At 39.4% G+C, this 27,781-nt stretch overlaps 1 protein-coding gene across 4 annotated transcripts in view; it reads right to left on the reverse strand.

Annotated features, from left to right (window-relative positions):
- Positions 1 to 27,781, reverse strand: part of VAV3 (vav guanine nucleotide exchange factor 3) — a 389,664-nt gene that overhangs the window by 285,225 nt on the left and 76,658 nt on the right. For all 4 annotated transcript variants that reach the window (XM_036863586.1, XM_036863581.1, XM_036863570.1 and 1 more), the window contains exon 2: positions 20,325 to 20,441. In XM_036863586.1, the coding sequence (XP_036719481.1) occupies positions 20,325 to 20,441 (117 nt within the window). The remainder of the gene's footprint in view (positions 1 to 20,324; positions 20,442 to 27,781) is intronic.

A 27,781-nucleotide genomic window follows, 5' to 3' on the forward strand; every position in this document is an offset into this window, starting at 1 on the left:
CGCCCCCCCAAAAAAAAAATGGCATGTAGAAAATATGAACTATACAAAGATGATATGAACATCGTCTACACTGACAGCCCTCATTTTAAAACAATCATCTTTTCTTCATAAGCCATCTAGAGCCAAAATATTAGGTTAAACCACACAAACTGCAATTTTTGTCAAATATTAGCAATTTCATATGGTTCAGGCTATATATAATATAGTTCAAGATGGGTTATGAATTATGGCTACTGGTTATTACTGAGCAATCAGTAGTAAACGTTTTATGCATTTTATGTTTTCACCACTCACGTATTTGGTTCCTCAGAGAAGTTAAATGTATAACTTTGATTTCAAATTGACGCAAATACAAACTGTAGTGGAAAGAGGTTTCTCTAAGAGGGAAGTTTATAGCAATACAAGCCTACCTCAAGAAACAAGAACAATCTCAAATAAACAATCTAACCTTACACCTAAAGGAACTAGAGAAAGAAGAACAAACAAAACCCAAAGTTAGCAGAAGGAAAGAAATCATAAAGATCAAAGCAGAAATAAATGAAACAGAAACAGAGAAAACAATAGCAAAGGTCAATAACACTAAAAGCCAGTTCTTTGAGAAGATAAACAAAATTGATAAACCTTTAGCCAGACTCATCAAGAAAAATAGGGAGAGGACTCAAATCAATAAAATTAGAAATGAAAAAGAAGTTGCAACAGACACTGCAGAAATATAAAGCATCCTAAGAGACTACTACAAGCAACTCTATGCCAATAAAATGGACAACCTGGAAGAAATGGACAAATTCTTAGAAAGGTATAACCTTCCAAGACTGAACCAGGAAGAAATAGAAAATATGAACAGACCAATCACAAGTAATGAAATTGAAACTGTGATTAAAAATCTTCCAACAAACAAAAGGTAGCTGCTGCTGTTAATTTTTAAATAAGCATATATATATGTGTGTGTAACTGAATCACTTTGCTGTACAATTGAAACTAACACAACATCTTTAATTAACTATACTTCAATTTAAAAAAAAAAAACTAAAAAAAAGAAAATCATCTATATTTTGAACCTAATGAGTTGAACCTGCAGGAGGGGTATTGGAAGGCCTCTGCCAGGGATTCGTGTTGGCCATAACATGTTCGTTTTGAAGGTGTAGCTTGGGTTGTAACGGTTTTTAAGAAGGCATCTAGGGACTTCCCTGGTAGCACAGTGGTTAAGAATCCACCTGCCAATGCAGGGGGCACAGGTTCGAGCCCTGGTCTGGGAAGATCCCACATGCCGCAGAGCAACTAAGCCCATGAGCCACAACTACTGAGCCGGTGTGCCACAACTACTGAGCCCGTGTGTCACAACTACTGAAGCCCACACGCCTAGAGCCCATGCTCCGCAACAAGAGAAGCCACCTCAATGAGAAGCCCATGCACCGCTACGAAGAGTAGCCCCCATTCGCCGCAACTAAAGAAAGCCCATGCACAGCAACGAAGACCCAATGCAGCCAAAAATAAATAAATTAATTAATTTTTTAAAAAAAGAAAGAAAAAAATAAGTCATAATAAGATAGAAGAATTATAACAATATACTATAATAAAAATTATGTGAATGCGGGAAAAAAAAGAGAGGTTTCATTTTAGGATAGAGGAACAATATGTAAACATACAAAAAGAACTGCCTCTGTCCAATTAATTATGTTTAAACATACATTTCATCAATAACATTTTTCTAGCACACATTCACGTGTCAGGCATTATAGTAAAGACCTTACATACAACATTATCTGTTTTAATCTTCTCAGAAACTGTACAAAGTAGATAAATTGGTTTTCTTGGTTAATTAGCTGATATCATTGCTGAAATCCTGCTTGCCTTCATATTTTAATCACCCTATATGCCTATATTCACTTAGATCAAATTTGTAAAGTTAATAAACTTTCACTGATATAAATATATGCACTAAAGAGAAGCTATATATGAAGGTAAAGATTGCCTTGTTATTATTAAATTGCTAATGTGTTACTTTTATTCTTTTCTCACACACCCCCAAAAAAGCCTATCTCCTTTGGCATGTAATAATAAATTTGCATCATCCCTATTGTTTTACTATTCTTATTAGAAATCCTAAATAATAATCCCTAAACTAGGGATTTTGAATTTTGCTGAATCTTTTAAAAGTTAGTAACATATTTTACATCATAATGAATAGTTAAGGTTTAGGAATAGGAGAAGATATTAAGTGTAGAAGAGATTATATTTCAGTACTTTTTCAACTGCTGTTTCATTGCTGTAAACCTTCTTGCAGGTATTTTGTGGGTTTTTTTTTTTTTTTTGGCACATCTGGGCATTGGTATTTTTTTTTCTGCAACAAAACTAAAATCTTTTTTCATGAAATATTCAAAATGAATGCAGAAGTAAAGGGGGGAAATTATTGACTGACTGTGCCTGATTCTCATCTCAGAAAAAGTGTTTACCAAACACTATGCTGCACTTCCTAAAGGCGGAATGAAGAATGCTTTCCAGATTCCTTTTAGATCAGCTGGTACTAGAGACAGAAAGAATGTCAAATAAGACTGTATGGATTACATGGGAAATTTTTCATGGAAAAGAAAAGGATATAACTATTACATTATATTATTGACAAGACTCAAAGTAGGAATAGGTTTTATGTATTTAACAAATGATGTGTAATAACACAGGAAGACAAAGGGTTATCCTGAACAAACTACAAGCACACTGGCCCTATAATGAAGAAGATATGCTTATAAAATTTTATGACTTTTTGTTTGTTTGTTTTTGTTTTTGTTTTTGGTTGGTTGGTTTTGGCTGCACCGCGTGGCATGTGGAACTTCCCCAACCAGGGATTGAACCCATGCCCCCTGCAGTGGAAGCATGGAGTGTTAACCACTGGATAACCAAGGAAGTCCAAAATTTTATGACTTAAATTTTGGTAATTCTTGTCAATGTAGTAACTCACTCTTAATATAACAACAATAAAATTTAAATTAAAGGGGGGAAATCCACCCAGTTATAAGAAAATCCCCTTGTTTCCATTTCTTTGCTACTAAGGGGATAAGACTAAAACATGATCTTCATTTTGAGATTGACATTTGGTACCACTGACATATAAGTTCTTCCTAAGAACTATTCTATTCTCCTCTAATCTAGTCCTCAAAATTATTGCTTTTGAAATTTTAATACATTCCTTAAAACCAAAACCTAAGAAAAATTTAAATATAATACCATGCAAGGAAAAATAAAAACAGTGAAACCTCTCGATCAGAATATCCTGGAATTGTGAGTCATACGTAATAATATTTGGGTCAACTCTCCATGGAAATAAAATCCCATGGGCAGGAATATGACATCTAACTCTCTAATTGTTCTTGAAATTATAGGATTCTTTCACGCAGGGCTGTATCAGAACGCTGACATTTTTGACAAGGTCAGAATGGCTTAAATACTTTCTAGATAATATTTTTTGAGCCAGGTAAAAATCTTAGAACTCAAGTGCCCATGACTCTCTCAAGAATTCTTGAGTTTCCTGACAAAAAAACATGTTTTACCAATCAATCTATTTGTCTACAACAGTATATTCACTGTACTGAAACTCTACATAAAAATGTATTGAATAATTCCGGATGGTTGTTTCAGAGCTTGGTATATAACAGTAGTCCTAAAATACTTGCAAGTTGTTTACCATTATTGGACTTAAGTTGTTTGATTCTAACGAAAACATTTACTGAGCCCCTCCTTTAGTGAATGCAGCCAAGGCTTTTAAAAATGCCCTTGATTACAGAAAACTCAAGCCTGACTCTAAACTCAAAAAAAGAACAGTAGTTTTAGTCCAACAAAAACCCATCAGAAATGATCATCACCTTTGGTAGATTATCAGAAAATTAAACACAAAACAAAATATGTATAAAACCGAAGAAAACATTTTTCTTTAAGAGACAACAACCAAATACATTGATTCAATCCTGGTTCAAAGAAACCAGCTATAAAAGATATTTTAGGGACAACTGCTGAAATCTGAGTATAGTCCAGATATAGCAAGAGATACGGTCTAGTGGTATTAGGGAAGTATTATTCATATTATGTGCAATAAAGATTATTATGGCTACATAGGAAATAGCCTTATTTGGGAAGCTATAAAGCTTGAAGTATTTAGGAGACAAATGCATGATGCTTACCTATAATTTTCTTTGAAATGGTTCAGGAAAAATAGGAAATTATGTTTATATAATAATACTAGAAAAAGCAAATATGGTCAAATGTTAACAACTTTTCAAAAGTGGATATATGAATGGTCACTGTAGTGGTCTTTCTATTGACACATTTCTGTATGTATGATTATTTCTATAATATATGTTTTTTTAATTCATGGGCTTATTCTGTTTTTTTCCAAATTCTACCAGGCACAAAGGTTTAAGGCCAATTCAAAAGCTCACTTTTCTAATTAATTGGGTTTTTTCCCTGACTTCAGGACAGCTGAGAGATAAATGCAGTCCTCAAACTAGCTGGTATGATGATAAGTGTCCCTTCCTCAAAAGAGCTTCTAATCTCTTTCAGTTTTCAATATTTTAATCTTTAACTGCTCTGTTTTATATGTGTTGTCACGGTAAGATGTCTCAAATTATTCTTAAACGTGAGCAGGTTATAAACAAAAAGGAAGGAATTGAGGATATTATGCTTATTTCATTTAAAGAAGAAAAGACAGAGAAGCATGAAAACAATCTTCATGTATTTGAAGGATTTTTCTACAGATTCATGTATTTGAAGGATTTTTCTACAGATTCACGTATTTGAAGGATTTTTCTACAGAACATTTATAAATTAATTCTATGCTGCTCCAGGATCAATGACTAGAAAATTTAGGTAGACTATGATTTATCATTAGTGATGATTTTCTAAATAGTTCATTATCTGTAACTGGAATTGTTGCTTCTTAGGGAATTTCTGTGCCTTCACTTGGAACTTTCCAAATGCTGTACAAGGGAGTAAAACTATGGGCCCAAAACAGTATAGGAAAAAGGATATATGTGTTTGATTGCTTACTTATCTACCTATATATCTATTTACTTATGAAAATCTTAGGGGCAGTCTACTGACCAAAATCCAAGTTACAACAAACATGAAAAACCCTTAGTGATTTTTTGGAAAACAAATGCTAATTAATATCATCTCCATTTTATCATACTTTGTAGTAGTTTCACTATAATGCTCTGAAATTTTCAACTACTAGCTCCCTAAGAAATTGTACGTTATCATCTGGCAGTAATAAATAAACATTCTTCTGCTGTTTCCTCCCCAAAACTGAATAGGCTATTAGAAAAACATCAGCAGGGATTTTGCTAAAGCAATGTTAAACCTCATAGACATAAGGAGCAGACACAGAGTTAGTTCTAACCTGAATCTGGCCTTCTATGCAACTTTTCTTTTTATTACTTTACCCGATCCAATGCCAATGCTATCAATAACATCAAAACTTGACCTAGACAAACCAATAAAAATGGTGCACTATATCCTCCCATATCATAATACAACCATTCTAAGGTGATCAGTGTCTAAGATGAATTATGAGTAGGCAGCTACTTTAAAAAGACAACTTCAAGAGTAGAAATTACCTATAAGGTACCTGTTCACTCAGAAGGAGCAAGCATGAGCCTATACCCTTTACACAGAAACATAAGAAGAAAGTAGCAAGATAAAGCCTTCCTAGGGTCACGAAGCACATTTAGTATGAAACTGACTGTGTGCACACATGCACACAGTTCCAGGGGGAATACTCCAGAAGATTTAAATGCCATTCATTCATTCTAACCTGATGATTTTTGACTGCTCTACACACCGGCTTGTCCCGACACTATTAGTCCTCAAACACCATGTTGATTCAGCAGGACTTTTCACACACAGAGGGCACTAGAACGGGCACTGAGGCAAACCAGAGAAAGGCCCCTATTCCATTAATATTTCTCCAATGCAGTCCTCCAAAGACACAGGTGCTTTAGGTGGAAAACAAGTGACTCAGATACTAAACTATCCAGAGGAAGCTTGTGTGGCCGGACTCCACACAGCTGCAGTGACTGCCAAGCATTGTTCCCTATTGTCTTCTGGGGTCCATCATGCTCCTGAGGCGCACTTCCTCCGCTAACCCTGTGCAGATGACAGCATTCATCCTGCTCCACCCACACGCTCCACTCACTGAGCATGGAAAGCAAATGCCAGCACTCCTTTATTCCTACAGATGTGCATAAGCCATTAAAAAAAACAGGGAGAAATCAAGATGGAAAGTGACATTCTCCTTTTCTAGAGGATCCTGTTGAGAAGAAATACGCAGGCTCAATAGTTGAGGACTAAAGGCCAAGGGTTTTGCATCACTGCTGCTTGTACAGACAGTAAATTGGCTATTATGATATCATGCACTGGGGTTAACCAATTCTCCTTGTGGAATTCTCAACTGTCATACTCACAATAACAATTTGTTGAAAGCAAATTAGACTCAATGAACTCCATGTGTAACTGGAAAAACTGTACCCGACCTTTAAACCAATGTGACAGGGTTAAGGATCCCAGAACACAGCTGAGATGGGATATGGCTCAACAGCTAAGCTAGGAATAAGAATGTGAATACTAATCAGCATGTATTTGCCACAGCCTTGGAAATGCAGACACCTTTCCTAGAAAGCTTCCTATTACAAAAAAAAAAAAAAAAAAAAGTTCAATATTTAAAAGAAATCATGAAACCAAAAAAAGGTTTTTAAGTGTTCTACCAGAGACTAAGCCTCCCCTAGATAATCAGCAAGTGCAAAAAAACATCAAAAGTGAAATACAGGGAAAATTTAGAATGGTCAAATATAGTAAAAAAAAAAAAAAAAAAAAAACCTTTGAAAAATAAGACAGACAAAATACCTACTGGGTTGCAAAATATATCTACAGAAAGTTAGTTAGAAATGCCATTAGAATTCTTTTGCATTAAACCCACACACATACAGTAAGTTACACCTGCACCTGCTCCATTATTTCCCCCTTGCAGTGAACTCTACTTCCCCTCCAGTCATCCAGGAGCAGCTCAGGAGTCAATGTTCTCTCTTCTCTATCCTTACCCTTTCATGGGTCACATCACTTCCTAAACACCACAAAGCTCTCAAACTCTGGGCCCATCTTGCCGTCGCTCTAGTAAAGGTCTGCATACTTTTCAACCACACTGCTTGGGTCTCACATCTGCTCTTCCAACCGCTGCCATTACAACCATCCAGTACTGCCTCCCCCCTCAACTGACGGAGTGCTTGGCTCAAGTGCACAGTGGGTCATCTCTTGTCTCTCTGCTAAAACCACTCACTGGCCCTTCATCAGAATCAATGCAGACCCTTCAAGACTCAAGAGCCCTCCCACCCTGGCCCCAGTCTCTGCGGGACCTCGAGATGCAGTTCACCCCAGTTGCATCTTAACTCATGCTAGGATGACTCTCTGCAGAATCCCAAACACTCCAGACGGATTCCCCATTCCATATCTTCCTACTTCACAGCCCCTCAATCTAGAAGATACTGCCCCACTTCTGCTTGGAAGCAGTGCAGTAAAATCATGAAGACTGTGGACTCTGAAGTTAGACATTGACTCAGATCCATGCTCCATCACCTACAAGCTATGATTTTTTCTTATATTTCTGAGCCTCAGTTTCTTTGGCCATAAAATGGAGATAAATACCAACATCATAGGGTTCCTGTGAGGATGGAGTACGATGGTGATAAAAGGACATGGCATTGGTAAGCGCCTAATAAATAAGAGTCAGCAGCAGTGCCCCTTCCTATTTTTTTTGCCTAGATGAAGCATGAGGATAAACTCTAAGGCGCCTCCCTTAACCACACTGAGGATGAGCTGATCCCTTTCCGTGACTTCCTCCACAGCATCTTTTGTCAATTACTGCATTTAGCATGTCACATTGTCATAATTTATTTAATTACTTATATAATCTGCAGTGTGGGGGCATTCCTTAAAAAGGATTAAAAGCATGCCAAATACATGCTGATTAGTACACACAGCCTTATTCCTTTACCTTGCTACTTTGGTTTAAAAGCCTCTTCCAAAAAGCTTAAATTATGAGGATGATTATAATTTTTGTGACTTTCTGTTTGAATTTTTTAAAAAAAAGCTTAAATTACATATAAACAACATTAACTAAAGGTATAATGAGGCTCAGGTATGTCATCATGTGATAGAAATTGCAATGTCTAGCTATACAGTACTTAAGAAAATACATGCAAGTTAAAAATCATGAATTATGTTTATGCATACAGTTATAAGCATAAGGTTCATTAAATAAGTTACTACAGACAACATGTTTGTAGATACATATACTATATCTTGGTATATCTATTAACCCATATCTGTGTGCATATTTACATGTATATTAGGAATCTAATAGAGAGAACTTAAAAAAAAAAAAACCTACCCCAAAGATTCAGGCTTAGTTTCAGGAGGAACCCTGGAGACAGCAAAGAGAAGGTGAGTTTCAATTCTCAAACTAGATTTCCATTTCTGGAAATAACATTCTTATAACAATACGAAGTGAGGATGTAAAATCAAAGCAATATTTTTTTATCATGTTTTTATCTCTTTATAACGTCTTTATCTCTCCAAAGCATATGTACAGTTAAGTCTTCATAACTCTCAAAATTTTAAAGGAATGTCAGTATTATTGAAAATAAAGTAGACCTTGGCAAAAAAAAAAAAAAATCCTAAGCTTAGGTGTTTTCAGAGAGGATTACACAACTAAGAACTATCAAAGCAAAACATTACTTTATGAAATACTATGTGTACATATTCATTTACCAATAAGTGGCATTTTAGAATTAGGAGGGATTTTAGATTTGACAAAACGTCAAGTTAAAGGACCATCCCAAAGGGTTCTGCTGGAAGAGGTGGGACCAGAATCTAGTTAAAATGTGATTTATAAGTTATGTAAAATTCAGTGTGAATAAGTAGGCAGTAGTACTGGCATCCTTCTCCCAGTGGGTCTCCAGTACTTCAAAGAGGTTCTTCGTTCCACCCTAATATGGCTTTTGTAACCAAGCAGGACCCTATGGGGCTTTCCCAGGACAGACCCCTCCCCCATATCCTCTGCTTTAGCCCCTCTCTGAAGTACCTAGATAATATAACAGTAACTGATGCACATTTCCTGAGTTGTTTTACAGATGCAAAAAACCCCACCAAATGGAAGACATTAACTACTTGATGACCATGAGCATGTAGCCTCCAAGCCTACTGGGGCCTAATGAGTGATAATGTCAACCCCTTTGACACAGCCCTGTTACCTTACCATCAACCAGTCAGAGAATTGTGCACAAACCCTGGGACTCCCCTCCCTCACCTTGCCTTTAAAAATGCTCTCCTGAAACCCACCAAGGAGTTCCTGGTGTTCTGAGCACTAGCTGCCTGGACTCCTCCCTTGGTGCCCTGCAATAAACACTGCACTTTCCTTCACCACAACCTGGTGTCAGTAGATTGGCTTTATTGCAGGCAGGTGAGCAGACCCAAGTTTGGTTCGGTAACAACTTCCTCCAGTGGTTCATCATTTTACTCTGTTTATTTCCTTAATGGCACTTATCACTGGGTGTACTTATGTTATTTATTTATGTTTTACTTGTTTTGTTTCCTGAACTCAAACAGCATCTTGAGGGAAGGGGACCACCTGTCCGCAGTGGTTAAGCAGCACTGGCCATGAAACCATACTCCTTCCGATGGGACTCGAACCCTCAGTCTCTGACTTAGGACAGGACTCGAACCCAGGTGCGCCTCAGCTGGGACTCAAACCCACAATCTTCCAACTGAAACTGAAACCACACAACTCAGATGGGACTTGAACCCATGTGCCAGGACTGGAACCCAGCCAGAACCCAGATTGGGACTTGAACCCACAGTCTTTTCACCGAGATCACACACCTGGTCTCAGGATTTAATGAAGTTCAGGTTCTTTACGTCTCAAAGAATTCAGTGACAGACAAAGTGATAGGTAAGAAGTGGATTTATTTAGAGAGATACACATTCCATAGACAGAATGTGGTCCCTCTCAAAAGGCGAGAACGGCCTTGGGAGATACACACTCCACAGACAGAGCATGGCCATCTCAGAAGGCGAGAGGCCCCAAAATATGGTGTGGTTAGTTTTTATGGGCTGGGTAATTTCATAAGCTAATGAGTGGAAGGATTATTCCAACTATTTGGGGAAGGGGCGGAGATTTCCAGGAATTGGGTCACCGCCCACTTTTTGGCCTTTTGGTTGGCTTCAGATATGTCATGGCACCGGTGGGTGTGTCATTTAGATGCTAATGTATTACAATGAGCATATAACGAGGCTCAAGGTCCACTGGAAATCGAATCTTCCGCCATCTTGGACCTAGTTGGTTCTAACGAGTTTTTGTCATGTCCTATGACTATGTCATTCTTTTAAAGGTTGTGTCCTGCCCCCTTCCCTCCTGTTTCAAAACCACACAGTTTGTCTCAGGACTTAATGAAGCTCAGGTTCTTTGTGCCTTGGCACAGGAGGAATCAGGCGAGAGACAAAGTGATAGGCAAGAAGTAGATTTATTAATACCCTTTGTAAAGAGGTTGCAGGAAAACGGGGCATGAGAAGATGATCATGTCCCAGGTCTCAGGTGAACCCCTGGGACAGGCACCAAGTGAGGGTCCTTGGCTTCGCACAGGAAAGAAATCATGAGTGAGCCATAGTAAAGTGAAAGCAGAGGTACACATTCCATAGGCAGAATGCGGTCTGTCTCAGAGGCAAGGGCCCTGAGGTGTGGCAGTTTTTATGGGCTGGGTAATTTCATAGGCTAATGAGTGGGAGGATTATTCCAACTATTTTGGGGAAGGGGCGGGGATTTCCAGGAATTGGGCTACCACCCAGTTTTTGGCCTTTTATGGGCAGCCTTGGAAATATCTTGGCACCTGCGGGTGTGTCATGTCGCTAATGTATTACAATGAGTGTATAATGAGGCTCCATCCTCCGCCATCTTGGGCTGAGTAGGTTCTAACCAGTTTTTGTTGTGTCCTCAGTGGCTGTGTCATTCTTTTAGTGGTTGTGCCCTGCCCCCTTCCCTCCTGTCTTAGGCACATGCCCAGCAGAGGAAGCATGCAACCATTTGCAGAATGAAGGAAATGATGGGTGAATTGCTCAGGAGAAGTTACCACTGACTGAGCCTCTGCCAGACACTGTGCCAACTGCTTTACCATAGAATGTGATTCACACTCCTCACTACAATCCTGTGAGGTAGGGATCGTCACTTGGGCCATCGTACAGATCAAAACATGGAGGATCTGAGAAGCTGAGCAACCTCCCTCCCACACAGGGAGCTATGGGCGGGGAAGGTGAAACCCAGGTTTACTTGATCTCAAAGTCTCAGGAGCGGAGGAAGAGAGCCTGTTTAATGTGCCAAGGCCACACATCTGTAGGACAGGGAAGGAGGACGAAGGTCCAGCTAGAACGAAGGGAATGGGCAGGAACAAGTCAGCAGAGTCAGCCCAGGAGGGTTCAGTACATCCAAGAACCAACCAAAGCCCAAGCTCTGGATAAAGTGGTGTGTGTGTATGCGATCTTTAAGTCACTGGAGATGAGTGGTGTGTGTGTATGCGATCTTTAAGTCACTGGAGATGAGGGGGTGAGGGATAGGGAGAGGAAGGGCATCAGGCAAAGAAAACAGTATTAATAAATATTAATCTGGAGAATGACGACAACTTAGGTAATTTGGTGGGACGGAAACAAGGAGGGTAATGGAGCTAGGAAAGCAAGACAAGGAGACTGATGATGAATAACCTTGTGTGGCTTGTGAAAGGGTTTGGATTTTATTCTGTTATAAGCAACAGAGATCCACTATCGAGTTTTAAACTTCTGAGCAACATGATCAGCTTTGCATTTTTGCAATATTACTCCGAAAATGAGTTTGTAGTGATTCAAACCTGAAGGCAGATTTGGGAGACTATTTCAATAATCCTTGTGATGGGGGCCTTAACTGTTTACTTTCTGGCAGAGTGAACAAAGGAATAGCTTTACCCAAATAGAAATGGGTTTGAAGAGGAAAAAAAAAAAGTATTCCAGTTTTTTTTGTTGTTTTTTTTTAGTAGTCCAGTTTTATACACAGTGAGTTTGATGTGATCATGGGATATCTAAATTGCTACTCACATACACATTTGAGAAATCCTAGATTAATTAAAAGTTTAACTGTTTTCCTCACTTCAGGACATTTCAGTGCCTTCACCATGCTATATCCCATATGTAGAGGGAGGATGTAACATGCAGTGTTTACCAAACTTATTTGAACAAGAATATTTTCCCCAGACTATTAACATTTCTCAGGACAATGGGGTTGCTTGGGAAATGCTGTTCTAGAAGTTTTCAACTGTATTAAAATTAGAGAACAGTGAAGGTTTTTTTGAACTGCCTCAAAAGCAGTTAGAAAGCAGACCAAAAAATGAGCCTGAATAATCACTAAGGTGTAAAGAATGAGCCTTGCATGGCTCAGCTTCTTAACGTGGTAAGAATGGGGAAATCTGCCTAGTATTAAGGACCCCTGTGAAATAAACTATCAAAGAGAGTGAAATAGACGTAGAGATTGCTTAAAAAGTCAGCTCTGTCCAAAAGCAAAGGAGAAGATTACTGCTAATGACACAGAAATTGTCTTAACAGCCAACTAGACATACACATTAGGGACGGCTAGAAGCTGTTTCCTCTGTCTCAGCTTAAATAGACACAAATGAGGCCCTGGAACAAGCTTTCTTTGTTCAGGAAGGAATCCCTGGAGAACTCTTCCTTAGTTATGTAAATATAGGCAAGCCACCTACTGCTCAGGAGGGGAAAGTAAAGGAGGCCTTTGTGGGTGGACAGAGGTTGACTCTTCACAGTATCCCTGCTAGGCTGTCTGCTGGAGGCTGAAAGTTGGCTGATTTGCAGGGCAAGTCCAGGGCCGCCTTGAAGGAAAGACCAGATATCCCGAATGCTGCTCTGAGAATGAAAGTTGGTACCCCTGTGGGGGCTGCCTAAGGAGGCCCTGACCCTAGATCACTGGCAGGAAAGGATATCAGGAGCTCCTAGACAGAATTCACTGCACAGCTAGAGAAATTTGGCCTGGCCAGGCTCAATGCTGAGGCTAAAATGCTGTGGGGAAGGCGGGAAGCAGGCTTGGGTAGTGTGGGGCTAAGCGGGGCACGCCAGCATCAGAGCTGTCAAAGGCACCAAGCAGAGCCCGTCTTCACTAGCACCAGGCTAGTGGGCCATCGACTGGAGGTCGAGCTTCTAGTGGTGCTTCGAAGCAAGACTGATTAGGGCCCAAATGACCGCAAAAGCCCCAGAGACTCCTGAATAATTTAGGACGGGAAATACTTTCAGAGAGAAATGTCAAACTTCTAATAAGAGTAGGAGATCAAACAAATAATTATAAAAAGAGAGATTATATTTAAATACCAAAATGATTCATGCTGGGTACACAGGGATATGAGAAAAAATGTTTCTAATTGTTGATCAACGTGCATGCAGTAGCCAATAAGGATCTTTCAAACCATGCCACGGTGAGGACCCTGAGGCCACCCATGCCCAAGAAAAGCTCAGGAGCCTTTGGTTGGGAGGATTTTCTTGTAACCAGGAAAGCCAGGTAGATTGCCAAGAGACATACAGGTAGTAGGAAATCATTACAGATTTTCAAGTATCTAGTTTCATTGTGTCGGGATGCAATGAAATGCGCTTTGAAGGGTGCACTTCCCAACACACACACAGGACTGGAAGCGGGGAATGAGAATATGGAGATTATCCAGTCATCCAGGTATGAGAGCTGAGGAGCTGGCCTGGGGTATTAGTACACACTGGGCAGGAAGAGGTCCTTGTACCCTTCTTTCTACATATACCCTGAGGTGTACAATTCAGGCTGGGAAGGGTGAAAAAGTGGAAACACACAAACTTATAGGACACATCCTGAGCAAATACTCTCATAAGACATGATAAGGCATTACAGATGGGACAGAAATTGAAGAAGAAATGAAGCCCTATTCATTTCCAGGTGAATGATTTACCAGCCTCTTTAAGTCTTTTTTACCCTGAAGTTTTAAGGTAATCTTCAAATCATTCTGTAGGGTCCAAATATATATACTCAGCTGGGGGCCTCAGGAAGAAGTGAGTTCTCATCTGCAGAGGCATGCATGCCCATTTTTTTGACCCTGTAGAGCACAGACAAACATGGGAAGGATGCCTGATGACTCAGAGCTTCTTCCAAATCTGAAGAGTAACTATGATACTCCTTGGGTCAAAGGTAAGGAAGAGAAAGCATTTACCACGAAGCTCGGATGGTCCTTCTATGTAATTATTTACATGCTGCAAAACAGAGATGTTCTAGGACTCTGCGTATCTCCTCTTCTGTATATGACAGAAGATGGAGACACTACAGAATGGTCTCCAAGTTGTGTGGAACGTTGGTAACAGAAGAAAGGTTAACCTATCTACACAACTGAAATCATGTGACAGACAAAACCAGGTGAATCACTTAGATTTCTCTCACTGCTGGTTGGAAGAACTAAGGAAAACTGGCCTGAGGAAGAAGAAAAGGAAGACTGTCTTGGCTCATGTCACAGAAAAATCCACAGATACATATATTTGGCTTTGGGCACAGCATGAGTCCAGCCTCACATGATACCACTAGGGTCCTCCTCAGCTCTGCTCTCACTGAACTGGGTCTGTTTTGAAACTCCATGTGGTTCCCAGATGGCCGTAGCCCCTCCAAGCCTTGTATCCACACACTTCCATGGCAGGTGGAGAGCAAAAACAAAACTGGCCCTGCCAATGCCTTAAACCATCATACAGGTCCTAACTGAGTGACCTGCCCCATCCCCGAACTCATCACTTTGGTCAAAGGGATGGGATATTATAATTGACTAAACCACTCAAACTACATGATTGGCAAAGGGAAAAGGGAAAAGGGTGCTTTCTCAAAGGAGATCCAATGTCACAGAAGGAGGGAGAAAGACAGCTGTGCAGGATAAAATAGATTAACGCTGTAGCACAGTAGAAAGAACAGTTTTTTCCCAAGCTTGCTCTTCCAATATCATTAGTTCTTGCATTCAATTCAAAATTCAACTCCTATGTTTACCACTGAACCTGAAGCCCATTAACACCAGTAATTATAGTTGTAATAATAGTAACAATAAGAGTGAGAACAGCTAATATTTACCGAGTACTACATACTTTGGACCTGGATACTCTTTTTAAGCACTCTACATACATCATTTCATTTCTCACCTAACCTCAATTTATAGATGAGGAAACTGAAGCTCAAAGAGATTAAGTAGCTTGCACAAGATCACATACCATAAGGAGTGCAAACTGCAATCCAACTCAGAAACCATGTTCTTAGCCAAAACACAACACTACCTCTTCTCAACTAATGTTCTTACCTGAATCCTTGATCCACACCTAAGCCAATGCTCTGAATTCCTTTAGACAGTGCTTGCCCTGAACCTGAACACATAGAAACTACCCTACTGCTACTAACATCAGCTGGAACTACCTTCAGCCAGTTGTGATTCTCTTTGATTCAAGAAAACATATCACCTTACACTTGTCAGGTGCTTTACAACACTTGAAACAACAGACGTGACATCTGTGGGTAGCAGGAAGTAGGCCCTTATATCCACCTAGAGCTGCCAGGGGAAGGAACTGACTTCATCACTCATCTGCACAGCGGCAGCAGCCTGATTTCTGTTACTCACTAGAAATGTTCTCATTAAAGAAAAATCCCATGTGTTTCTGCACTGTAAGTGTGCCAACAGACAGCTCAGCAGGAAATGTTTCCAAACAACAAAAGTGTTAATCAGAAAATGACAATCTGAACAGAGGAACGGAAAATCCTTTACATGCAGCATGAAAATGAGCAAATTTACAGATCTTGTTGCAATGTAAAAAGAAATTAATAATTTCTAACATTCCTGGGGGGAAAGGATTTTTTTTTAATTACATTTCTCAAGCAGAGAGGTCAACTAATAAGATTTTACTTTTTGTTCTTGTTGTTACTAGAAAGCCAGAAAAGGATCCATCTTTTTGAAAAGTAAGAAAGTAATGATTTTTCAGAATCACACAAAAACATAAACCCAAAGGCAGAAGGAGGTGGTAAAGGCTCTTAAAAGGGCACCTAAGCTCCTCCCACCTCAGAGCAGGGAGAAGACTCAGCAGGCTGAGGCCAGGACTCCACCTCTGGCGGGAACCTTATTCAGTATAGTTGACCCTTCAACAACAGAGGGCGGGAAGGTGTTGGGGACACAGATCCTCCCCACAGTCAAAAATCCATGTATAATTTAGTCAGCCCTCCATATATACGGTTCCTCCGTATCCACAGTTCTGCCTCTGCAGATTCAACCAACCACGGATCGTGTAGTATTTATTGAAAAAATATCTGCTATAAGTGGACCCACACAGCTCAAACCCCCACTGTTCAAGGGCCAACTGTATTTAACAATCCTGAGAGTCAGAGTTAACCTCAAGGCCTCTCTCTGCTGACGCCTGAATGAGTTCAAGTTACTAAACTCATTCTCCATCCTTGCATGATTCTTAACCAAAGTATAGAAAGTGTTCAGAACTATTCTAATTTTTGTTGACATATGAGTTTGAATTAAAATCAATACCCTATTTTCAGTGGGTAAAGAGCTCAATACTAGAAATTAAAGTTAACACTGAAAGGCAAAATTATCATAAGCCCTTCTAGAGTACCCAAAATGTGTTCTCTTCATTTACTCATTAGTGAAAAGGAAAATTATCATTCATTCGTGTTAACACACGCAGTATCCTAAATATAACTCATGCAGTATCCTAAATCTTTCCTCTCTTTCTAAAGATAAAGTGTAATTAGATTCCCAGTGACAGATCACTTGTGCTTTTTAATTTCATATGTTCCTTTGGTTTTTCTCCTGTGAGTTCATCCTTTTCCCTGAGCAAGCATTCACAGGAGTGAGATCCAAAACATAGGCAGCAGACAAGAAAAGCAGAGGGCTGGGAAGTCAGAAGCCCTGAGCGCCAGATCCTGCTCCGTCCCCAAGTAAGGAGAACTTGAAGTCACCATTTAACCTCCCCACCTCCCAGTTTCCTCATCTGAAAACTGGGAACACTTGCTTCCTTCCTTCACAAGACTATTATGAGAATCAAATGAGGTCAGTGACCTGAAACACTCTCCAAGCTTCAAAATGCTAAAAAAAACATTAGATACTGTTATTGCAATTAATATATTCCTAGGTGAAATGGTACCAAGTATACATGGATCCTAGATTTACTATTTGTATGAATTAAGGCAGACAGGGAGCACACAAAGATATTTTTCATTTTAAATTCATTGAAAAAATTTAATTATGCCTCAAGGAACAGAGAGAAACAAACTAACCTGTCTACATCCTGTTAAAATTGATATTCACAATACCAGAAATTACTTTGTCTCTAAATTAGCAACCCATTCACTTTTTTTTAACTTAAAAATGTTACACTGCATGAATTGTCCAAGATCCATCACTTACAATCTAGGATTTGTAAATGGGGACAGTACTAGAACCTACATGGTGGGATTGATATGAGAATTGAGTCAATACTTGCAAAGCACATAGGCCCATGCTGGTTCAGGGTACTGGCTATGGGAATGTTTGCTCTGTTGTACAGCAGTGGAGAACCAGTCAAATCTGGGGTCAAACCACTGCTCCAATCTCTACTAGATACGTGGATTTCAGACACAGGTTTGCTTATCTGTACAAGGAGGAAAATAATAATACTGGTACTTACACCTCATAGGGTTGTTATAAGGATTAAAAAATATATCTGAAGATTGAAAAGATATCTGCTACATCAAAAGGGTCCAATATGGGCTTCCCTGGTGGCACAGTGGTTGAGAATCTGCCTGCCAATGCAGGGGACACGGGTTCAAGCCCTGGTCTGGGAAGATCCCACATGCCACGGAGCAACTGGGCCTGTAAGCCACAACTACTGAGCCTGCGTGTCTGGAGCCTGTGCTCCGCAACAAGAGAGGCCACAACAGTGAGAGGCCGTGCACTGCAACGAAGAGTGGCCCCCGCTCGCCACAACTAGAGAAAGCCCTCGCACAGAAACGAAGACCCAACACAACCAAAAATTAATTAATTAATTAATTTTTTTAAAAAAAGGGTTCAATAAGTGGTGGCATTGGTGGTTTGGCTTAGAGTGATTATGTTTAATAGCAATAATACTGGTAAATTATGGAACAGCCCCTTAAATTCTTTAATTTTCAGTGGTTCACTTAGGTCAAATACAGTTCTGAAGAGATAGCTGCACAATCTTGGCAGTAGCAAAAATGTATGTAATTTTAAAGTGGTAAATATAGGATCAAGTTCTATCCGCAATCCCAGGTTTAATTCTGTTTCAGACTTACCACTGCCAAAATATTTTAAGAAGCCAGAACTATGATTACCCATGAGAAGCATACAGTTAATTCCTTTATATTCAACTTTCTATAACCTCAGCTCTCCTACAAAGCTTCCATTGTAAGAAGCTAGCATGCAATGTTATTCCACTAAAACAAAGCCATGCATTTCTAAACAATTTTTATGACTTCACAGTCTTTGTCAACACCATTTTGTACAAATTCGAACAAAAAAAAAAAATGAAGAGCTTTTTGAAAAGCTTTAAAAAGTCAAGACTTTTCTTTCATTTTTTCATTTCCCCAAAAGAGAGGGAGGAAATAAAGGAAAATCAAAGAAGAGTTGTTTAAAAAAATAGGAGGAAAGGTCAAAGAACAGCAAAAGATATCTTTATAAGCTGTTAAGGCATCTTTCTGGGCCAACAGCTTAGAGGACTGTCCACTTCACCTGGGATTCTCTCTGACTGCTCTTTGTCTTCATGGCTTCACTTCATGGCCATAGACAACTGTACCACCACTTCTTTACAAGGAGGCTTGGTTTTCAGTTCCTTGTAACTATCACCATATGTTATCCTCCATCACTTTTTTGGACCTCAAGACAACTAAATCACAGCTGGCCAGAGAAAGAGGAATCCTAAAAACCATATCCTTATACCCATTTCCTTTTGTACAGACTTCTAAGTGGGCAGGTGGTCTGATGATGGAGAAGACTGCTGAAGTCCAGATCACAAAGTGACCAAGAGCGAACCCACACCTTCTTTCTCCCTGGGCAGGTTGGCTTCCCCATACTTGCTGCATGTCAGCATCAATTTTTTACATTTCTGTTTCAAGTTTGTGCTATTTATTCCCATTGCCAAGCAAACCAATCCATTGCTTGCTTTTTATTTTATAATCAAAATATTACACTTAGAGGGGTGGGATAGGGTGGGTGGGAGGGAGGCTCAAGAGGGAAGGGATATGGGGATATATGTATGCATATGGCTGATTTACTTTGTTGTATAACAGAAACTAACACAGCATTGTGAAGCAATTATACTCCAGTAAAGATGTATAACAAAAAATATTACATCTTAGAAATCAAATGAAGTGTCACTCTCAAACAGCCTTTTGATGAGATACTAGCACCTGAATTATCAGAGTAAGAGCAAACTTCTCAAGATCTTTTAGGTTTTTCCCTGCTTATTTTCATAATGCAATTATGACATCAGGGGTTACCTAACTGCCTGACTCTTTTATGGCTTCTCAGACACAGGAAGTTTAACTTTATGCCCAATCACTTCAAAATAAATGAATGTAACTTTTGAAAGGATGATTTCTATCCTTTTTCTTTTGATTCTTTTGAAAGGAAGTCACCTATTATACACAAGTGCTTGGTGTACATACAAGTAATAAGAGCAAACATTAAAACCAATTTACATGTGACAAATACCATTGAAATCTAACAATCTAACATGTATCTGCTGAAATCCAAGCAATAGGAGTTATTCAACAATCTCAAACATTTCAGCGATTTCATGTGTTCTGCAAGTCACCTACCCAAATGCCAAAACAGGCAACAGAACATTCTCAACTTCCAAAAATTAGAGGCCTTTCAGGTTTGGAGAAGACTGGAGGGAAAGAATACTGGTCCTCAGTCATGACAGCCCAACGAACTATCTAAAAGATGGGAAATAGTAGTCCTGCCCTCCAAGATAACCAACAGGAAAAGTTACCTCTGGATAAAAAATTCCCCTTATACTGCTTTAATTAAAAAAAAATAATAAATCTAATCTCATTTGGACAGTTGTTGCTATTATTTTTTGGCTAGCCACCTACATGTAAAATTTAACTACATAATGCAGATACCACTTCAGTCACATGTCCTACTTCAAGATAAGAAACAACAGTTATTTGATAAAATGTTCTTGAATTTAAAAATACATAAAAAATAAAATGTAATTACCTTTCCAAAGTCACGGACATCAAACAAGTCAAACGCCTCAAAGAGTTCACTCTTTCTCATTCCAAACGTCTCGCAACAGGCCGTGAGGAATGTCCTTATGTTCTTCAAACAGAGAAACTGAGGAATGGGAAACAGCTATTAGTATATAGAGAATCATTCTGAATGCTACCTATCCTCTATCACGCCCAGAACGCTGGGGAAATGCCAACGAAGAATCCATCCACTTTTCAGGTTGTTTTCAATTACTCCTTCATCAGTACTTAAATGATTACCCACTCTCTCCCAGGCACCGGTGACACAGCTGTGAACAAGGCAGACGGAAGTCTGCCCTCAGGATACTTACATCCTAATAAGAGGAGACAGACAAGAACAAACCCAGCAACAAAAACAAAAAAGTAAATATTTTTATTTTCATATGGTGATAAGTGCAATAGAGAAAAATAAAGCCAGGAGGAGGGATCAGGAGAGCTGGGTGAGGTGTGGGGAGCTTCAGCGAGATGGTTAAAGAAGCTGTCAGTGAGAAGAGGACAGATAAGCAGCAGAGATTTGAAGGTGGTAAAGAAGCAACCATGCAGAATTACAGGACAGAGTATTCAGACTAAAGTAGCAACCCATGCCAAGGCCCTGAGGCAGAAGCTTCTGAGGTTATGTCTGAGGAAGGGGCCAATGTGGGTAGAGCAGAGTGGATGACAAGGAGCAAGGCAGGAAGTGAGCTGGAAAGGCAATGAGGTCAGATGATGAAGGACCCTGTGGACAGGCTTTACTCTAAATGAGATGGAAGTCATGGAGGCCTTGGGACAGAGTCTGATACTTTAAAATATTTTTTTCTTTCTTTTAAAAACTTTATTGAGGTATAGTTTTAAATCAACTATACCTCAATAAAGTTTCAGGTGTACAACATAGTGATTCAAAATTTTTATAGATTATACTCCATTTAAAGTTAAAAAAATACTGGCTGTATTCTGCGTGCTGTACAATATATCCTTGCAGCTTATTTTTTTTTCTAATAATACTTAACTCTATATTAAATATACTACTATTTCAACAAATGATCAACATAAAACATTTAAATGAAATTAGTTTTAGTACTAAATCTTTGAAATCTAGTATGCATTTTACACTTAACAGCATATCTCAATTCAGACTAGCCCCATTTCAAGTGCTCCATAGCCATACGTGGCTAGTTGCTATCATACTGGACAGCACAGTCCTAGAGTTTCAAGTGCAGGTTTGTAAACAGGCCCCTCTCACGTATACAAAATATGCACAGACATAGCAAGTACAAACTTCTCAGCTGAGCTTTTAAGGCCCTCTATAACATGCCCCACCACTGCAGTCAGGCTGTTCTCCTTGTTGGTGCTCATTACTCCGTGTTCATTCCTGCCTCTATGCTTGAACTTTGCCGTTCCTCTAGCCAATAACCCTCTCTCTTTTCCCTTTTCTATTCTAACTCCCAGCCCAGCTACAGTTCCATCTCCTCCTGGACTGCAACAGTTCCTACTGCTCTTTCTTCAGAGCTTCTTTTGTTGTTGTTGTTGTTTTGTTTTGTTTTTTGAATATAGATCAAAAGGGGCTGGAGCAAGACTAGAGACATTAATACCAGACAGGAAGCTATTACAATAATCTGGGTGAGAGACAGCCATGGGAAGACCAGGTGTTCAATTTTGACTCTTAAATTTGAGATGCCTATTAGTCATCCAATGGGACACAGGGCGGCAGACAACTGGATATACAAGTCTGGAGTCCAGGACACAGGTGTGTACTCCAGACTTAAATCTGAGAGTCTTTAGAGTATACAAAACATTTTTAACCATGATGTTATCTGAGATGACTTTGAGAGAAAGAAGAGGGGAGGAGAGGACCTGGGGCCAAGTCATCTTAGATCAGGAAAAAAGGAGGAGCCCACAAAGGGGCAGAGAAAGAGGAACCAGTAAGGAAGGAGAACAACCAGGTGAACAGGTTTTTCCTGAAGCCAAGTAAAGAAGGTGTTTCTAGGAAGGAAGAAGGGGTGATAAGCTGTGTCAGCTGCTGCTGCTACTCAAATAAGGTTTTGACCAGGTGCTGTCCTGGGAATCTGGCTGTGTGAAGGTTATGGGTGCACCTTGGCAAAAGTAGGTTCCATGTGGAGGATGGGGGTGGGGAAAGGCTGAGCAGAGCAACTTCAAGAGACAATGGGAAGAGAGAAAGTAAAGATAGAATATAGATTCTTAGGAGTTTTGCTGCAAAAGGGAACAGAGGATTGAGGAGGTAGTCAGAGAGAAAGAGGTCAAGGAAGGGCTTTTTAACAATGGAAGCTGTTACAGCATGTTTCTATTTTGACAGGAATAACTTGATAGAGGGGAAAGATGGTCACACAAGGGAGAGGGACAGTCGCCCAAAGGAAGTCCTTGAGTGGGCAAAGGAGAAGGGTCTGATGCTCAAGCAGAGAAACTGATCTTGGAGAACATGCTCAGCTCATCGATACTAACAGGGACAAGGGGGAAGGCAGACGCTATCGCAACTTAGACAACCAACAGAATTTACTTTCAGTATCTAAAATGCAGATCCACCTACGCATAGTACACACATATCCTGAAACTGAATTTCGGAAATAGTAGCTGCAATGGCACACGTAAAAATAAAATTATTAACCTCCAATAAGTGAGAGATATATTAGCTAATTATTGCATCTTTGCTTTTTTTTTTTTTTTAAAGCACTGTCAATATTTTATTTTGTTGTTCTGTTTTCCATCTTGGTTTGTTTTTTTAATTTGCAGAAAGCACATTTTACTTCCTCTACTTTGGAAAAATTCAGATTTTTCATGGGCTTAACCCAGACATAGTTTTACCCTTTACAGGAATCCTTCTTGAGGCTTAAGTATTTCAGGAGGGGTTAAAACCACAGGGGAAGCATCATAAACCCTTTGAAGTACAAAGGCAGCAGCCAAACTGCACATACAGTTACTGCTTTCATTTTAAAAAATTCATAAGAGACCTTTACAACACGGAACCACTCTACATGTAGCTCTTTCACATAGAATTGCTTATTTACAGATTAAAAGCCTTGCATTCTGCCAAGATAGACAATAATTACTCTCTTGGGGATTATGCAACATCTCTCTTGCAATATTTTTTACATAATTAAGAGCCCAACTCATAGCTCACCAAGGAACAAAGCATAATTGCGCATGCTACCCTCTGAAGATTTCACACCAAACTCAAATTTTCCCCTGTGTAGGAAAACTACAGTAGACCTCCATTCAAGTGCTTTGATCATTAATTCAAAAAAGTATCATTACTGAAAGTAAAAAAAAAAGAAAGAAATGTTGTCATTACTGTATGCATACAAGAGATGATTTAAAAACAGAACTTTCCCTCACTTCTGGAACCAATCTTAACCTTATTTGCCCCTTAACTAATTCAATTCTATTAAATTCCACAAATATTTACTGGATTTGAAGAATGTCACTGGTATGCTCTCACATTTCCAGGCAATCATCAAGTTTGGTCACCCCTTTATTTACGTATTTTTTCAGTCAACAGGTTTTGAATGCCTACAATGTTCCAGACACTGGGAATGTTAAAAATGAGTAAGACAAGCTTCTCTATTAATCACAGTTGGAAATTTTAGTAGCTTTCCAAAATTGGCTAATAACACTAAGATCACACTTCCCTTAACGGCTCTGTGCAAGTACAGGAACAGAGTTGAGGGATGGAGGGAGTGGGCCCTAATGCCATCACAGAAGCCCTGGACAGAGCTGGACCTGTCAACCTGCCTGCCCACCTACCACCAGACTTTTGCTTTGTTTTCCTTACATTGAACTTTCTCCTTTTCCAGTTTATTTTCTAAAATTTCAAACCAAAAGGAAAGTAGGAAGAATAGTACAATGAACACTCCATTTACACAACAACTGTAACATACTGCCATGTGGGTTTTTGTGTGCCAACCATATCTCTATATATTTATAAAAATTCATATGTGAAAGTAAGCTCAGACACCATGGCACTTCACTCCTAAATTACTCAACATGCATCTCCTAGGAATGAGGATATTTTCCTAAATACCTACAACACCATTACCACCCTGAGAAGATAAACAACAATTCCATATTATTTCATATCCATTCCATGTCCAAATTTCATCAGTTGCCTACCCAATGTCTTTTTTACACTATCCCACCCATCCACACTCAATCTAGGGTCCAATTCAGTTTTACCCATTATATTTGGTTGCTTAATTTTGCAGTATCTTTTAATCTAAAATCCTGCTGCACTTTTTTTTTTTTAATGACACTGTCTTTTGGAAGAGTCCAGACCTAGGTATCTTATAGAATGTCCCGCATTCGGCATTTGTCTGAGTATTTCCTCATGGTATCATTAAACTTATTTCCCCATCACTTATATTTCCTATGAACCAAAGCTAAGTCAAGATACAAGTTAAACAATTTTGGAAAAAATATTTTATACTGTGAACGTCATAGTTCATCATATCAGAAGATACAAAATGTTAGGGTAACCCATTATTATTGATGCTAGGCTTGATTACTTGGTTAAGATGGTTATTGTCACATCTCTCTATTGTAAAGGTACATGTTTCCCTTTACATTAATAAAGCCTGGGGGTGATAATTTGTTTTACATGTGGCTGTCCTATTTCCCGATAATTTTTCACCATGGATTTAGCATCCACTGATAACCTTTGCTTTGATTATTCCATTTGGGACTGCAAAATTCTATCATTCCTTCCACATTTATTAGCTAGCATTCTCACCTAAAGACAAGCTTCCCCTGCCCTCCACCCTCCTTTTTTTAATCTTTGTTTGTGTAATAATTAATTGCCATCATTAGTCTTTTTGATGTTCCTATTGTCCCAAATTTGGCCATGGGGGGTCTCTTCTGTGACCTTTTGACAACTCCATTAGTCTTTGTTTTCTTACACCAAGCTGTCCCAGGCCTGCGTCATATTTTCTCTGCCCAAGTTCTGTAATCAGCCATTTCGCCAAACAGTTCCGTTTCAATTTATATGGTAAATGGTAGTATTTAGAAAACAAAGGCTGAGCATCAGGCTACTCCCAAATTACATGAGCCAATTATATCAAATGAACCAGTAACTCCACCCCTTGCTTAAGCAATCTATCACTTGCAACAGAAAGAGTTAATGTAAACAAGAATGGCCTAAATTGATCTTCAAAGTACCTCTCCAAATCCTATCATTTTCTTTATGGAATGCCTAATAAGCAAACTCTTATCTCACTCTCTTAAGAAAGAGAAAACTTGAATTCACTGAAGACTGGTGAACAGGAGAGTTTCTTTATGCCTAGGGATGTTGTTGGTGTTTTGACATGCTTATAGTCCTTTGTAGCATCGCCAGCAGCTTAAAACCTTCTGTCTTCAGACCCGATGCACAAAGACAGATACACCTCATTATTTCAGTTCATAACCATACCTTACGTTTGACCAAAAATTATATAACTTTGCTAAATCACCTAGTTGATTTATAAGAGAGAACTTTAGGATTTTTTAGATTTTAGGATTAGGATTTTAAAAACCAGAATTAAATACCTCTAGGATTTTTTAAATATTAAATATATCCACACATGATAGTTACCAAAATCAAGGACACACAAAAGGTCGAAATAGCATTTTCTCTCTTAACAAATATTAATGAGTTGCCTTTATATGAAGTTTCATAAAACTTCATAAAACGTCGCCCCCCTCAATTGGGTACTTACTTACTTACTTACTTATTTATTTATTTATTTATTTATTTATTTAATGCTGTCAACCAGTGCTTGACAGTAGGTTGTTTTTCCTTTTTTAAATTTTATTTATTTATTTATTTATTTATTTATTTATTTTTGGCTGCATTAGGTCTTCGTTGCTGCACGCGGGCTTTCTTTAGTTGCGTTGAGTGGGGCTACTCTTCATTGTGGTGCGTGAGCTTCCCATTGTGGTGGCTTCTCTTGCTATGGAGCACAGGCTCTAGGCACGCGGCCTTCAGTAGTTGTGGCATGTGGGCTCAGTAATTGTTGCTCGTGGGCTCTAGAGCACAGGCTCAGTAGTCGTGGCGCACGGGCTTAGTTGCTCCACGGCATGTGGGGTCTTCCCGGACCAGGGATAGAACCCGTGTCCCCTGCATTGGCGGGCAGATTCTTAACCCCTGCGCCACCAAGGAAGCCTGGTTAATTGAATGAAACTGCCAAGAACTGGGTATTCTTAAAAAAAAAAAAAATATGACCCAAACTCTGCCCTCAAAAGAGATATTCTAGTCCGGCAAAGCATACAGACAAGTGAACGCGGAGTTACATAACAACATGGCAAATGCTATGAAGACGGCATTCAAAGGTCCCTCGGGAGTCCTGGAGTATCAGAGACAGCCTTCTGGAGTAAGAGATCAAGAATGACTCCAACTCACTGCAGGGTGAGTGGGAGTCACCCACAAAAAGAGGCGGTATGGTTGATGTTCAGGGAGCAGAAGGGAAAGTGCCAGACTTGGGGTGTGAGGGTGTCCAGGTAAATGGCACAGGATGGCATGAGGATGAGACAAGACAAAGAATGGGCTGGTGGGGGCGGGAGAAGGGGTTCAGAATGGACACAGCCCTCTGGGGGGCAGTGAGAGCAGGGCTGGACAGGGGAGCTGGGACTTACTGAGCAAGCCCAAGGGATGTGGGCTTTATCCTAGAAGAAACATTGAGGTTTTTAAATAGGAGAGTGGAATTCTCAATTTTGCATTGTATGACTACTGTAGTCATTTTTGAGTGTTTGCTATATACCAAGCTCGATGCTAATGTTTATGTCTTTTCATCCTCACAACATCTCCATCAGGAAAGTTTTTATTTTTTTTTCTTTCGTATATACAGAGGCTTAGACATTTACCCAACTTATATAACTGCATATGCCAAAGTAATGGAGTCATAATTCAAATCCAGACATTCTGGCTACAGAGCCTATATCCTTATCGACTCTGTTATACTAGCTCCATTTTGAAGTGTGCAGAATTAACTGGTTTTCTTTTCTCTTTATTAAGGACATTATGTGGGGTAGATAAGACAAGAATAGGATGCTGTCATATTCATTTAAGGAAAAAAATCATGGTGATTTGGACTAGGATGGTAGAAGGAGAAAGGGAAAGAACTCTATAAGGTAATATGGAAAGGAAATACCTGGTAACTGATTGAATACGGGTGGGGTGGAGGGAGTGAGGGAGAAAAGAAGAATTAAGAATCATACCCAGAGCTCTGTCCTGAGCACTGCAAGGACAGTGGGGGTGTTTCCTGAAAATGGTAAGTTAGCAAGTTAGGGAACAAGGTATGTGGAAAGGGGCCACAAATTGAGTCAATGAATTCTTCTCTTTATCTGAAAAGGTCTGGTAAGGAGACACTCCATAGCCTCTCTCTCAGGTATATCCAGTGACAAGTGACACATTCTAATACAGTCCACAGTCTTCAGCCTCCATGCTCACCCTCTCTGCTCCTTCAG

The sequence above is a fragment of the Balaenoptera musculus genome, chromosome 1 (genome assembly GCF_009873245.2).
Source record: "Balaenoptera musculus isolate JJ_BM4_2016_0621 chromosome 1, mBalMus1.pri.v3, whole genome shotgun sequence".
Lineage (NCBI taxonomy): Eukaryota > Metazoa > Chordata > Mammalia > Artiodactyla > Balaenopteridae > Balaenoptera > Balaenoptera musculus.